The sequence below is a fragment of the Hyperolius riggenbachi genome, chromosome 11, assembly GCF_040937935.1.
Source record: "Hyperolius riggenbachi isolate aHypRig1 chromosome 11, aHypRig1.pri, whole genome shotgun sequence".
NCBI classification, from domain to species: Eukaryota; Metazoa; Chordata; class Amphibia; order Anura; family Hyperoliidae; genus Hyperolius; species Hyperolius riggenbachi.
Window position 1 is genome coordinate 83,620,765 of NC_090656.1, and position 15,360 is coordinate 83,636,124.

A 15,360-nucleotide genomic window follows, 5' to 3' on the forward strand; every position below is an offset into this window, starting at 1 on the left:
GTGTTCTTACTTCATACATTTTTATTGCCTAAATACTGCATCATGGCATATATGTAAAGCTAATAACAAAAGAGAATGTACAGTATGCTTGGTAAGTAGCACACGCTTTTTTTTAATTCTTTTTACCGAAAAAACAGTCACATTAAAAGCTGTAGTGTTCTATTTCTGTGGCAGAAGATATACTTTAACCTCTTCCTGCTGCCACACAGCATATTAGTCTTCCTGCAGCATATGCTTCAGATTGTTCTGCATCCCACCGCTTTTTCTGCTGATGCTGCCCGTAGTCTTCAGGGTCTTTCCCATCCCTGTTCCTCTTCTGTTCTCAGCCTCCTGGACGTTTCCATAGCAGCAACAAGCGATTGTAAACAGTGCATGTTCCGAACCGGAACACAGCAAAAGGAAGTGCTTGTCCACGACTGTTTTACTTTACTGCGCATGTGAGCTTCAGAACTAGCACATGCGCACTTCACATCGCTCGTTGTCACTCAAGGGAATGTCCAGGAGGCTGGAGAGAGAGGAAGAATAGGAAACGGGAGGGATCCCAAAGACTTCAACCAGCATCAGGCTTCTAATATAGCCCTCCATGGGGCTTAAAAAGTTTTTTCCCAATTCAGGGGTGTTTTTAAAGCAAACCTGTGATTTTAAATAAACAAAAAAGATAGATACCTCAGTAGAGAAAACCCTCTGGGTGCTTAAAATCATGGTAAAAGCGACCCAATCGCGATTTTTCAAAAAAATTGTGATTGCTGCGATTTTACCTAAAGTCAATGGAAGTGTTTTTTTTTTTTTTTTTAAATGCTCAGAAAGCACCGATGGTCTGACAAGTGCTCAGAAATCACTCACACAGCCACAGTGTCCACAGCCCTAAGGGTGATTATCCCTCTACTGAGTTGAGCATCTATCTATCCATCTATATCTTTAAAAAATATTTCTGTTGTCCTTTTTATCTTTCAGAGGAAGAGTTCAGAACACTTTACTTGAACCCTTTACTCTCAAGCCAGGGACTTCGCCCTATGAAGAAGGCGGTGGTCCCAAAAGACCCTCCTCCTGCAGCTTGGGACTGGAGAGAACACGGTGCTGTAACTGAGGTCAAGAACCAGGTAATAGCCTGGCTGCAGAGCACATAAACCACCACTCTTGGCTTAAACTGGGAACTTGTAGGTCTTGCTTTAGGGTCCTGTTCACACTGAAAGTAGTGCAGCACTCTACACCGTCTCTTCTCTGCTGCTGCTTCAGCTTTCCCTCCATTTACTTTGTGTGATACGGCACCTTGTGAAATAATGTATACTGACATTTTGGTATGGTGAAGACAAGCATTGGCAATTTGGCATCCCTTTTATGCTGGATGTTTTTAGGTAAATTACAGCAAATCTAGGTAGGAAAACTTCATATTTACTCGCTAAAAGCCTTTTCCATGGCTCTTCCACCTGGATCCCAATGTGTCCGGATGCCCCAGTCACTGAAAATAGCTGATCCTTAGTTCCGTGTTGTCCCAAGGGATTGTGCTTCCTGCCGGATATCCTACCCACCTTACACTGCTCCCACCATGCTCAGGCTGTGCCCATAGCTTGGCGGTACCAGGGAGACCACCTGAATCAATGTGAGTGGGAAAGGAAGTGTGGATGGAACATTTAGGCTGCTCAGACACTACATTTTTTTGTCTACTCAGGGTAGGTGAGAGAAGTGGGTTCTCTTTAAAGGGATCCTTAGGTCAGAGGGATACGGAGGCTACCCTATTTATTTCCTTATAAACAATACCACTTTCCTGGCAACCTTGCTGATCTATTTGACTGTGTGTCTGAATCGCACACCTGAAAAAAACATGCGGCAAGTGCAGTCAAACTTCAGTCAAGCATTTGATCTGTATGCTTGTTCAGGGTCTGTGGCTAAAAGTATCAGTGGCTGCGGTTCAGCAGTGCAGCTACATGGTCTGCATTATTTGAAAGAAAAATACATATGGCAACCTCTATATGCCTCTCAGGCCTGGAACCCACTATCGCAATCGCTAGTGATTTGTTATGGCGTTTTGCAAACGATTTTAGGAGTGATTTCCCTGCTCCTTTACAATTCATTAGAAACGTTCTCAAAATGCTGCATGTTCTGCAATTGCCTCAATCGCTCTAGTGGAATCTGTCCCATCCATTTACATTGGCAGAGTGTTTAGGGAAATCGCTAGCCATTGAAAGCGCTCCCTAAATGCTCAAAAAATGTTCTAGTGGGTTCCAGGCCTGAGGTCAGTTGTCCTTCAAACAATGCAAGTTGCTTGACTTTCCCCATGATCCTGTGCGGGTCAGGAAAATATGGCGTGGGGAAAAAATGGCGCACAGTGATAAATCTTTTAAAACGGTATTTATAGTTTTAAGGATATGCAGTAACTTTATTTAAAACGCTATTTATCGTTGGTCTGACCCCCGCCCCTCATGTCCTGCGGTGTCCCCCGGTTCCTGTCTGCCTCCCCCGCCCCCCCTCGCACGTCCAATTTTGTCTCCCAGTGATTTCATCTCTGCCCCGGACTGGAGTGTAATGCTACAACAGTCCTACCTAAGCAGATCTTACGAACAGCTGGTGGATGTATCTGCTCGCTGCCGCTGATGACTTTCTGATGCACCAATCACGCTGGGGGCGCTGCTCCAGAATTGCCAATCACCGCTGCTCATTTCTCTGCTCCGTCTGCTAATTGGACCCAATGCTCCCGCCTCCGAGACCATCGCGTCCAATTAGCAGACAGAGCAGAGACATGAGCAGCGGTGATTGGCAGTTCTGGAGCAGCGCCCCCAGCGTGATTGGTGCATCAGAAAGTCATCAGCGGCAGCGAGCAGATACATCCACCAGCTGTTCGTAAGATCTGCTTAGGTAGGACTGTTGTAGCATTACACTCCAGTCCGGGGCAGAGATGACATCACTGGGAGACAAAATTGGACGTGCGAGGGGGGGCGGGGGAGGCAGAAGACAGGAACCGGGGGACACCGCAGGACATGAGGGGCGGGGGTCAGACCAACGATAAATAGCGTTTTAAATAAAGTTACTGCATATCCTTAAAACTATAAATACCGTTTTAAAAGATTTATCACTGCGCCATTTTTTTCCCCACGCCATTTTTGACTGTACGCGATCCTGTGTCTCTTATACTTTTAACCATAGACTCTGAACAAGCTTGCAGCTCAGAACCTCAGTCAAGGCAAGTCTGACTGGATTAGTCAAATGCTCATTTCTGGGTTTTCAGGTTCAGACAGGACTGATGGCAAAAGATCAACAGCCAGGCTACTGGCATTGTTTAAATGGAAATACACATGGCAGCCTCTGTATCACTCTCAGGTGTCCTTTAAACTAAGGGTGCGTACAGACATGCGACTATAGTCGTTTAAAACGATCGTTACCGACGGCATTGCCCGACGATCGTTCGTAAAAAGTGCACGAACGATCATTAAAACGACCGACCAACGAGATATGTCGCTGGTAAAGAACGATCCATTCTGCCAGATCTTTTCCAACGACCATCGTTCAAAAAGTAATGTCTGTACAACGATCGGTCGTTGATCGTTCGTTCTCAAAGCTTTGCACATGCTCAAACAGTTCTTTTTGACACTTGTGTTTGAAATCAGTTTATAAATCATGTTGCGCACGCAACGCTCGTTCCAAGATAGTTCGTACACGAACGATGTTCAAAGTAGCCTTTCTTCAAACGATCATTGGCCGATACCTCCTTTAACGTCGTTCAGAACGAACGATCGTTATCGTATGTCTGTACGTACCCTAACTCAAAATCAGTATTTCACTTTTGGGTTCATACTGGAAGTTTAAATATTCTGCTATTTTCTTTAGATAATAGTAAACCTGACAAATGAAATGAAAAACCTTAGGCCACATTACATTGAAGGATAACATATTTACATGTTTCTCCTTTAAAAGCTGCTCGATTTACATATAATAAATTCCAAAAGTGTTGCTGTATATTATCATTCAGGACAATACTCCATAATTCAGCAGCTTGAACTGCTCAGATGTTTATCCAGGTGATCAGTCAGTGCCCTGCCCTGCATACCAACCATTGTTTTCAAGCAAAGTGCCTCCTCTAGAGCTAATGTGAGCTTCCAGAGACAATAACCACACCTTCAGCCACGACTTTTACAATGCAAAATATGTTTTGTACGACAAGTAAAAAACAACTATTTGTTGGCACTTTCACATTGCAAATGCAACAGTGTTTGTAGCTCTTTCTAAAGGTGCACATTAACGGTACAATTTTTCACTAAATGCGATCTTTCAATAGGATTTGAACAATCGTAACTAATTGGAAGGCAATTATCGATTCGTTCATATTTAGTGAATGATTCTTTCTTCAAATGCGACCATAAAATCCAACTTTCAGATCGATTTTATCCTATTTAGCAATCAACCAAAGAATTGTTCCTTATCAATTGCCTCCATAATCTGCAAATTTTCCATACAATTCGTTCGTAAAAAAACTGCATCGAAAGAACGCATTTGGTGAAAAAATTGTAACGTAAATGGGCACCTTAACTTGTTGAGGACCATGTCATGCCGATGGGCGTGGCTGTGGTGGCAGCCCCAGGGACGCCTAACGCCGATCGACGTAAAGTCCTGGGACGGGGATTTGCAGGAGATTGTGTGCCAATGCGCCGTGAGTCTCTGATAACAATAACAATAATATTTATATAGCGCTTTTCTCCCTGGGGACTCAAAGCGCTGTGACCCTGCATTATGCAGTCTAAAAGGCTAGGGGAAAAAAGGTGAGTTTTTAGCCTTTTTTAAAGCTGTCCAGAGAGGGAGCCTCTCGTACTGATTGTGGAAGTGAATTCCATAGAGTGTGGGCTGCGTAGGAAAAGGCCCGAGCACCAAATGTTAAGTGTATCCTGGGAATTTCATCCAGGCTGCTTCCCTAGTAAAATGATTCAAATGATTTGGTTCAAAGATCCGGATCTTTTCAATGATCCGATTCAAATGATCCGAATCCTTAGAAAGATCCGGACTTCCTATCACTAACCTGGAGCGGCTGCTTTGAGAGCTGCGTAACTCAGCTCAATCTGACGTCCAACTTTAACACCACGATGCGTTGCATTAGGGGCACGTTGTGCGACCATATCGTCCCCTAAAACGCAACGTCTTGGTGGAAAAGTAGCCTAAACCTGCAGTGGCATATTTTGTAAAAAATGGCCTGGTCTTTAGGAGGGTTTAAGCCAGTGGCCCTTAAGGCCTTGTTTCCATCTGTGCGCTTTTCAGCAACATGTATCAATCTGTAACATTGATGTGCTGATAAAAAGTGGACAAAAGCGGATAGAAGCGCACAGATGGAAACAAGGCCTAAGGCCTCGTTCACATCATTAGCGCAGATGGCTGTGCGATTGGAACGCAACGCGTCAGATCGCACGCCATCTGCGCTCCTATGCGCTGCGCTGCAGATCCTATTCATTACAATGAATGGGATCTGCGCTGCGATTCCCAAAAATGCGTGCAGCACGCGATAGCGCAATCGCGCTGCCACGCAGCGCATATGATGGGAACGGTAGAAGGGCTGTCTATGCCCTTCTACCGTTCTTGCGTGTCGCACACTATACGCGCTGCCAAAATGCGGACGGCAGCACGTATAGTCTGAACGAGGCCTAAGTGGTTAAGAAAACTTTGATGCTTCATAATGTTGGCCACACATGATACAATTTTTGATATTTCTGATATTTTCCATATTACCACTGGATCGTACATGTTTTACATTTTTTCCCGATTGGGAAAAACAGTGGTTGAAAACTCTGAACAAATTGCTTGGGTCTATAAATAAAAAAAAAATTGACAACGCTTCTCAATCTTCACAAAAATTGATCATCAGATACATCAGCTACTCTTGATTGACTTCTAGTGATAAAAACAAGATATTCAATCAGATTACTCGTACAAGTAAAACTTTTTTTTTTTTTCTTTTTAGATTTTCTTTTTCATGTTTTCAATTATTTTTTATCAAATTGTGGTTAAATTTATTTTTTCATTGTATCAAGTATGGCGGCCACCTTTAGTAAGGGACACTGGGATTGATGCACTAAATGCGGTTATATTGCAGACAGTGCATGGCAATATTACTGTTATTACTGGCAGCATTGTACCTGAGGCCGTTTTCACACTAGAAACTGGTGGTTTTGTTGCTGTGCGATCGTATCGCACCGCAACGTCAAAAACAGCCTTCTGAAATGACTGTGGCAATGTGCGGTAATCTCACTTCTGGCTGCAAGCTAAACAAGAAGTGAGGCTCTCTAGCGCTCACTTCCTGCAAATGAGAGGAGCAGCGAACAGTTTAAAATATCTATGGCACCAAAGACTTCCATGACTTCCGGTCACCGCGCATGCTGGCCATTAACGTGCAAATGCTCCAGCGTGGCAGATTGAGGACTTCAGCGGCGTGCACTGCCCAAGTATGAAATGCCCAATAGACTTTCATTGGTGTAGCGTTACCCTGCACAAAACAGGGTAACACAGTGCACCACTGTGAAAGGGGCCTCAAGATACACTTTTAGCGCAACTTGTAGGGCTTGCTCAAATACTGCGGGTCGCGCTAATATCGTAACTCACGGTACATGCTGCTAGAAGTAATGGTAATATTGCTGTGCGATGTCTGAGCACGTCAATATTACTGCACTTTTGCGCATTAGCTCACCTGTTTGCAGATTGACCCCACCGCTGCGGTAAATTTAAACTGAATTTCAAGCTAAAATAAAATAGCTCTTTACAAACACAAATTATTCGTTTTTGTGGAATTTTCATGACAGAGATCAAACAGTAGTTATTCTTCCATTAGAGCAGACTGTAATGTAAAAATATATGTTCACAGGTTTCTACTTCTATTTAGAAAGACCAGCAGCATCTTGTTTAAGTATTATGCCCTTTTATTCAACGAATCATGCTTCAGACGTTTTGCGGTATCAATCACTTTAAGCTGTCGAGTTGCTTCCAACATGTACAAATGTGAACTTCCAAACACAGGTTTATATCATGGGAACAGTAGAAAATTGAGCTCATAAAAGCGGCAGAACACTGCTGCTGTTTCCCCATTGGTCCCTGCATGCACAGACCTGATGGGGAACTGTCTTCGTAGTATTCAAATACAATCGAAACAGCGGTTAAGACCTCAAAGCGTCATTGTAAGCTTCATGATACTATGAATAAAAGAGCATAATACTGCAACAAAACGGTTCCAGTCTTTCTTCTTATAAGTCTTCACTTATGTCCTGGGTTCTGCTGGACGGAATCTGGCACGTCAAAAAGCTACAGTAGTAGAGTGCATATTCCTCACCTTTACAGTTGTACTATTCACAGGTTTCTCAGCAAAAATCATTTTCATGCTCATTTTCAGGCAGGGGGTCACACTTAAAGGAATCACACACAGTTTTCCCACATGCAGAATCCCACTGAATATGACAACCCATGTTAATCAATGGACTGGGTCACTTTTAAAGAGACACTGAAGCGAAAAAAAAATGATGATATTATGATTTGTATGTGTAGTACAGCTAAGAAAAAAACCATTAAGATCAGATACATCAGTCTAATTGTTTCCAGTACAGGAAGAGTTGAGAAACTCCAGTTGTTATCTCTATGCAAAAAAGCTATTAAGCTCTCCGACTAACTTAGTCGTGGAGAGGGCTGTTATCTGACTTTATTATCTCAACTGTAATTGAACTGTTTACCTTTCCTCTGCTAGAGGAGAGTTCATTACTTCACAGACTGTTCTGAAAGACTCATTTTGAATGCTGAGTGTTGTGTAATCTGCACATATTATAGAGTGATGCAATGTTAGAAAAAACACTATATACCTGAAAATAAAAATATGAGAATATTTTCTTTGCTGCTAATCTTCTAGTAATTATTCAGTGTCTCTTTAAAGCAGACTTGAACTGTTGCACAGGGAGAACACAGAGAAATCCACCCTGTGTGTGTTTTATAGAGAACATGGCTAATTCTCCCTTCTCAACAGGTGATGAGCTAGTGTAATTTTAGATGTCAGCTGTCTGCCGAATTCTGAAGTAATATGTAAACACAAGAGGTTAACCCTTTCTGTGCTCCCTTGATTTCAGGAAGTGCAGAATCTCAGTAGGAGTTCCATGGACTGTAATGAGGAAATGTTTTTCTTTATAATTTATTTTGTATTTTTCTAATATATTATTGAGGAATGATTAAACCGAATTTTATATACTTTATAATCAATTTGTGCAAGTCTTACGTTTTGAAGCTTCGTATATCTCACCAATTTTACTCCACTTCCAGAATTGTTAATTTATTTATAGGTTATTATGTTGTTGCTTATCTTTTAGGCCCCTTTTACACTTGCATTGCAAGGTAACGCAACAGTAATCCCAAGTTTATGGGGCCTTGCACATTAAAGCTGGCCACTAATGGTCCAATTTCTAGCGAAAAATCGTTAGAGCGATCAGAAATTCTGATCGGAAGTTAAATATTGTAATACATCATTCACTACACCATCAACGAACCAATCTTTGCTTCCTATCTATCACAACCAACAAGAAAATCCAAATTTTGGTTCATTCGGACGACATTGTTTTTCACTCATTCATAATCGATTGTGTCCACCAATTGAGATTATTTACAACCAATCCGATCAGAATTTTTGATCGCTCAAACGATATTTTGCTAGAAATTGAACCGTTAGTGACCACCTTTACCGTATCGCATCACATTGTGCTGGAAGCTTTCGAATCGCCTCCATGTGGACGGATTGCAAAGTGCTCAGCAGTGTGGCTCAGCCCTTAGTGTATTAACAGTTGTTTTAAAACAAAGTACATTTGGGCTTGGAAACAACACCTAATCAGGCATAATAAGAACATCTTGTATTTGTATTTGTGGACTTCATGGTGTACCGAGCGAATAAGTTCTTATTTTTTTCTTAACCTTAATTACATTGTGCTCTTCTTATGTACATTGTGCTCTTCTTAGGGCATGTGCGGCTCCTGCTGGGCTTTCTCTGTGACTGGGAACATTGAAGGACAGTGGTTTCTGAAGAAAGGATCACTCATCTCTCTGTCTGAACAAGGTACTGTAGCTATAATCAAGTAATATGAAATATATAAAAAGGGAACACAGACTACATAATTAATGCAAACCTGGAATTCAAGAATGTACTGGTGACACGCAGGGTGATCACTACTTAAAGCGGAACTGTAGATACATTTTAAACACACTGTTTCACTTGCCTGGCGCTTCTGCAAGCCCCCAGCAGCCGTCGTGTCCCGCGCCGCTTCTCGACAAGCCACTGTTCTCCCATCGCCAGCTACTTTGGGTTGCGCGGCTCTGGCCACGCTTATCCTTCGCATTCCATTCCGCAATAGCACTATTACAGCGGGGAACGCGAAGAAAAGATATGCGTGGCAAGGCTGCGTTGGCGTCGACTTACAAGTCGAGGAACGGAACAGAGCGGCGGGGGGAGAACAGAGGCTCGTGGAGGACCGGCGTGGGACAGGACAGCTGCTGGGGGCTTGTAGAAGCCCCAGGTAAGTGAAACCGTGTGTTTAAAATAAATCTACAGTTCCACTTTAAAGTGAATATAAAGATGGAAAAAAAAGGCAGATACTTAGCTATGGACAGGGAGGGCTCTGGATCCTATAGAGCCTTCCCTGTCCTTTCTTGTTCCCCTCATAACAGCAATGTATGTATTCGATTAATTGGTCGAATACACGTCTGTGAGCCCCCAGGATGGTTTGAAGCACTCGTGTCCCCAAGTGCTTCCTGTGACATCACCCTCCAATTCCTGTTCACTTTGCTGCAGTTTACATTCAGCCTCAGACCCTGAGGAAATCCTGAATGCATTCAGCACTGCAGTCAAAATAACATTTTGGTTTGGTTGGTGAGTCCACACACAATACAATTTCGATCTTATGTACAATCAATACAGTCTGCAATCTCATATAGAGATTGGGTTACTGCCACCAATTCGCATTAGTGTGCAAATATGCAAATCTAACCCTAACTAGTCCTAGGAAAAAGGGTACATTCAACAACCTTTCTAGAGATAGCAAAATATAACAATATCAATAAAAACCGTTATGGTAACGTTCTCTTCAGAGAAGCAGGACTCTTTCCAGAGCCATCCAGAACAAGAACTTCGTTTTATTTTATAAAAAAAAATGTGTACAGGAAATGAAGAGATTGTTAGAGTAAAATAATGGGAATAAAAGTGAAAAAATAACTGGATTCTGAGCATTTGTGTTACCATGTCCTTGTGGAATTGTAAGTCCAAACAGAAGTTAGAAAGTTCTGTCTGTAATTATTCCATGGATGAAAGCCTAAATCCTTGATGGTAAAATGAATAGGCACGCAGGTACTCTCTGCAGCCTGTGTGTCCAGCAATGCTACATAGTTACATAGTTATTTTGGTTGAAAAAAGACATACGTCCATCGGGTTCAACCAGTACAAAGTACAACACCAGCCTGCTCCCTCACATATCCCTGTTGATCCAGAGGAAGGCAAAAAAACCCTTACAAGGCAGGGTCCAATTAGCCCCAAAAGGGAAAAATTCCTTCCCGACTCCAGATGGCAATCAGATAAAATCCCTGGATCAACATCATTAGGCATAATCTAGTAATTGTAGCCATGGATGTCTTTCAACGCAAGGAAAACATCTAAGCCCCCTTTAAATGCAGGTATAGAGTTTGCCATAACGACTTCCTGTGGCAATGCATTCCACATCTTAATCACTCTTACTGTAAAGAACCCTTTCCTAAATAAATGGCTAAAACGTTTTTCCTCCATGCGCAGATCATGTCCTCTAGTCCTTTGAGAAGGCCTAGAGACAAAAAGCTCATCTGCCAAGCTATTATATTGCCCTCTGATGTATTTATACATGTTAATTAGATCTCCTCTAAGGCGTCTTTTCTCTAGATCAAATAAACCCAGTTTATCTAACCTTTCTCGATAAGTGAGACCTTCCATCCCACGTATCAATTTTGTTGCTCGTCTCTGCACCTGCTCTAAAACGGCAATATCTTTTTTGTAATGTGGTGCCCAGAACTGAATTCCATATTCCAGATGTGGCCTTACTAGAGAGTTAAACAGGGGCAATATTATGCTAGCATCTCAAGTTTTTATTTACCTTTTAATGCATCCCAAAATTTTGTTAGTTTTAGCTGCAGCGGCTAGGCATTGAGTACGATTATTTAACTTGTTGTCGATGAGTAAATCCTAATTCCTTCTCCAAGTTTGATGTCCCCTACTGTATCCCATTTATTTTGTATGGTGCTAGACCATTGGTACGACCAAAATGCATGAATTTACATTTTTCAACATTGAATTTCATCTGCCATGTATGTGCCCATATAGCCATCCTATCCGGATCCTGTTGCAATATGACACTATCTTCCTGAGAGTTGATGATTCTGCACAATTTTGTATCATCTGCAAAAATGTATCTCTTTCTCTGCTGGAGGGTGGAGATGGTAACAAGAGATGGGCAGTCTGTGACAGTACAAAATAAGATTGGAGGTTTAAAGTGGTGAATATGAATTTCAATGTGATTCTGATCTGCACACAAGAATGTTACGATATATTGTTAGTTCATTATGTGATAGCTGAAGCAAACCTGCCATCAAAGTGTACAGTATTCATAAATAGTCTGCCATAATGTAAAAATAATATAAGAATATAGAGACTGGTCAGTGATACCGAGGCACATTCTGTTTTCACCTGCAGAACTAGTGGATTGTGATGGTGTAGATAAGGCCTGCGGAGGAGGACTTCCAGAAAGTGCATATGAAGCCATTGAAAAGCTGGGTAGGTGACTGTATTTATAGTACCTTTTTGCTTTTGGTGCTTTTATTGCTTGCTTGCTGCTGCATTATTTTGAGCTTAACCTCAGATACAGGGTAAGTTCAAAGCTAAATGACTTTAAACTGTAAGAAATTCAGGGACTCTGTCAGGCTGTGGCAGATAGTAATGTTCCAGCACACAGAGTTACCTCTAAGGAGTTCAAGGCAAGACTCCCTAAGGGCCCTTTTCCACCTGCAATCGCTAGCGTTCACGCTGAACGCTAGCGATTGCTGAATCGCAAAACCGGCGATTCCCCCGACGTTTGCGGCCGCGATTTTGCTATGCTATGCACTACATAGCAAAATCGCGGCAATTATCGCTCCGCCGCGCGTTCGCGTTCCCGACAAAAGCGAATCGCGGTAGTGGAAATGACCTACCGCGATTCCTATGTTAAAAAGCAAACCGTAGCGATTGTAAAATCGCTAGCGGTTTGCGGTTTTGCGATTCAGCCAGCGCTGGTGGAAAAGGGCCCTAACACTGCTGGGTGGCCCCTTGAACGCGTCCCAATGGCTGCAGCTCTTGAGCGCTTTGAGTCCAACAGGAGAAAAGCGCTATACAAATGTTCAGATTATTATATTTATTATACAGAATATTCATATGTAGGGTTGTTTTCTCCAGACATTCTCTCAAGGCAGTATGTTAGGAACATAGACAGAGAATGCTAGGATGGAACGCAGGAGTGACTGGAAACACTTACCCTGCATAAATGGCAACGTCATTCTCTGTTCATCTGTGTAGGCCAGACATGTGAAGTAAGACATTACCACACCTTTGCTTTCTTGTAATCCTAGCCATGTTGTGTATGAATCAGTAAGACTGGCTGCACTGTATTGCCCTGCATAGACCTTGCGGCGGTCAACGTGAGTCTAGCTCCGGGTTACCGTTCTGAGCTGTAATTTTGTCATAGATAATGGTTCTAGGACTTTGTAGACTGTATGTTGTGAACATTTTTGGAAGAGCAAAATCACCCAATAACAGCACGAAACTGGTTACAAAAATGAATAACAAATCTTTATTGAAGAAGTAACACACATATAAAAATCCTAAAACGAACCATCGGAGGCGCCCAAAGATAAACTCTAATCTCTAAATTGTACTGTATAGGAGTAGATAAATCTTACCTCCATAAAAGAACAAACCACATGGGTAAATATAACAGTTTAATGATGCAAAGTAAGAATGCATTTCACGGGTGCTAGCAGAGAGAGGGGCACCCACATCCGTGACTGCTGCAAACTTAGGCACTTGCTGACCTGTGAAACGCGTTGTCTTATCGTGCATCATTAAACCGTTATATTTACCCATTTAGATTGTTCTTTTAATTTAGAGATTAGAATATATCTTTGGGTGCCTCCGATAGTTTGTTTTAGCATTAGTTCTACCCTTCAGGGTTGAGTAGTGGACACCTCATGTCACAATAACCCAGGGAGAGTGACCAACCAATACCTGCACAGCAGACCTGGACTAACGAGCAGGAATGGTCAAGTTCCCCTAAGCTCTGTCAGTGGTTGCAGGAGTGCAACACATCCTTGTGAGTATAAATCACTACACTATCCTCGGCCATATATCCTAACGATACTGCACTATTGGGCTCCTGGTCTCTCTCATTGCAGGATCTTGGCGGTTGGAAGTTCAACCACAAAGAGCCACCTTGAATCTACACATATAAAAACTATTAAAAATCACCTAACACTTAGGTCATGGTGATACCAAGTGATTACTATAACCAAGGGATTAAATGTATGAATAACAACTCTCCTCCACAATCTGAATGCTAAAATATGTATATATACATATATTATCAAATGATTACTAAATCACCTAAAAAGGGTCATAAAGTGTGATTCTAACGGTAATACTGTATTTATAGCAATGATAGCCAATACATAATAAAGTGCTATCTGCAAATCCTGGAAAAAGTGCAGCCTGTGCAAAGCTAACTAGTAGCATGAACAATCGGACAACAGTGGTGCACCCGATGGCTTCGGCATAGCTCCCAACTGTCCATCTTTTGGAGGGACAGTCCCTCTTTGGGAGCCTTGTCCCTCTGTCCTTTCCTCCTCATTTGTCCCTCTTTTAGCAATTTGTCCCTCTTTCTATGTAAATATATATATATATATATATATATATATATATATATTTCTCTACTAAAAAATGTGTTTGACTCTAAACTTTATTCACATCCTTTAAATTGATATTTTACTAATTTTAAAATCTTAATATGAAGAAAAATGAATCAGGATAGAAAGAACCAATGTGGTTTGAATCATAGAACAACTTATTTTTCTTATGAAATCTTTGATACGCGTGATTAGAGGTGTGACGGGTGCGTGATCAGGGGTGTGGCCGGGGCGTGCTTAAGTGTCCCTCTTTCTCATCTCAAAAAGTTGGGAGGTATGGCTTCGGGTGCATGGTGGTCTAGTACTCCTCTCTTCTTGCATGTACTTTTCTCCATTCGTGGCCTCCTTTTTCTCACTGCACCACTGTTTGATCCTTCATGCTATGAGTTAGTTTTGCACAGACTGCACTTTTTTAAGGTCATTTCTAATTGTGTTTATATGTGTGTTACCTCTTCAATAAAGATCTGTTATTCATTTGTGTACCAGTTTGGTACTGTTATTGGGTGCTTTTGCTTTTCCAAAATATTTAAGTGGTTTGCTCTTAGAACACTCTGGTTCCAGTACACCTTTCTTGCTACCTTATTGATAGTATGGTGCTAGTCCAAATTTTCAGTTGTCTGTAATGAACATGTACTGGGCATTTCTTTTCATAAGTTGCCTGTTTATCCTACACTGCTTCCTGAGTCATGGGCTCTCTTCTGTTGCTCATTTGGGTCTTGCAGGCATCTGTGTAACACACCAAGCTTAGCTGTAATAACCTGCAGAGACGCATGGCTGCTTCTTCAATTGTATGCTCTAGGTTTTTACAGAAGAGATTCTATTGATTAGTTAGTTAGTGTACTTTCTGGTCTCTTAACAGTTTTTGAGTTTTCTCATTTCCTGTGTAGTGAGCCCCTGGTGCATAAACAGAAGCTGTAGTGTTCCTGAATGTCCATTGCTGTCAGTATGTAGTATGCAGTAGAGATGGTCAATGAGAAGCAAATAATTGAAGCTTTCATGTAAATATTATGCACTTTAGAACTGGATCAATCCTATGCACATCCTGAAGATTCTGCTTGGTCCAAGCTACAGTATATGCAGTTTGAATATAAACCGAATGTATAAGCATTGTATTGATATTTTGTAGTGAACTACCACAGCTGTCATAATGCACTCCATGCAGTGGCGGACACAGCCAGCAGTGGGCCCCTGTGCAAAATTGTAATTGTGGGCCCCCTACGACCTACGACCTTCAAAATATGGGGGTGGCTACAACCTGCGGCGCGCAAAGCGCGTCGCGGTGTGGATAGAGCCGCGGCAAAAAATGGGCGTGGCAATGACCGAATGAGGGCGGAGCTAACTGTAACTTAAAGCGAACCCGGGGTGAGGGTTTATTTCCTTTTAAACAATACTAGTTGCCTGGCGGCCCTGCTGATCTAT

General features: G+C 42.0%; 1 protein-coding gene across 1 annotated transcript in view; it reads left to right on the plus strand.

Moving 5' to 3' along the window:
- Positions 1-15,360, plus strand: part of CTSF (cathepsin F) — an 82,913-nt gene that overhangs the window by 25,783 nt on the left and 41,770 nt on the right. The window contains exons 7-9 of the mRNA XM_068260526.1: positions 955-1,100; positions 8,956-9,052; positions 11,705-11,785. Of these exons, the coding sequence (XP_068116627.1) occupies positions 955-1,100; positions 8,956-9,052; positions 11,705-11,785 (324 nt within the window). The remainder of the gene's footprint in view (positions 1-954; positions 1,101-8,955; positions 9,053-11,704; positions 11,786-15,360) is intronic.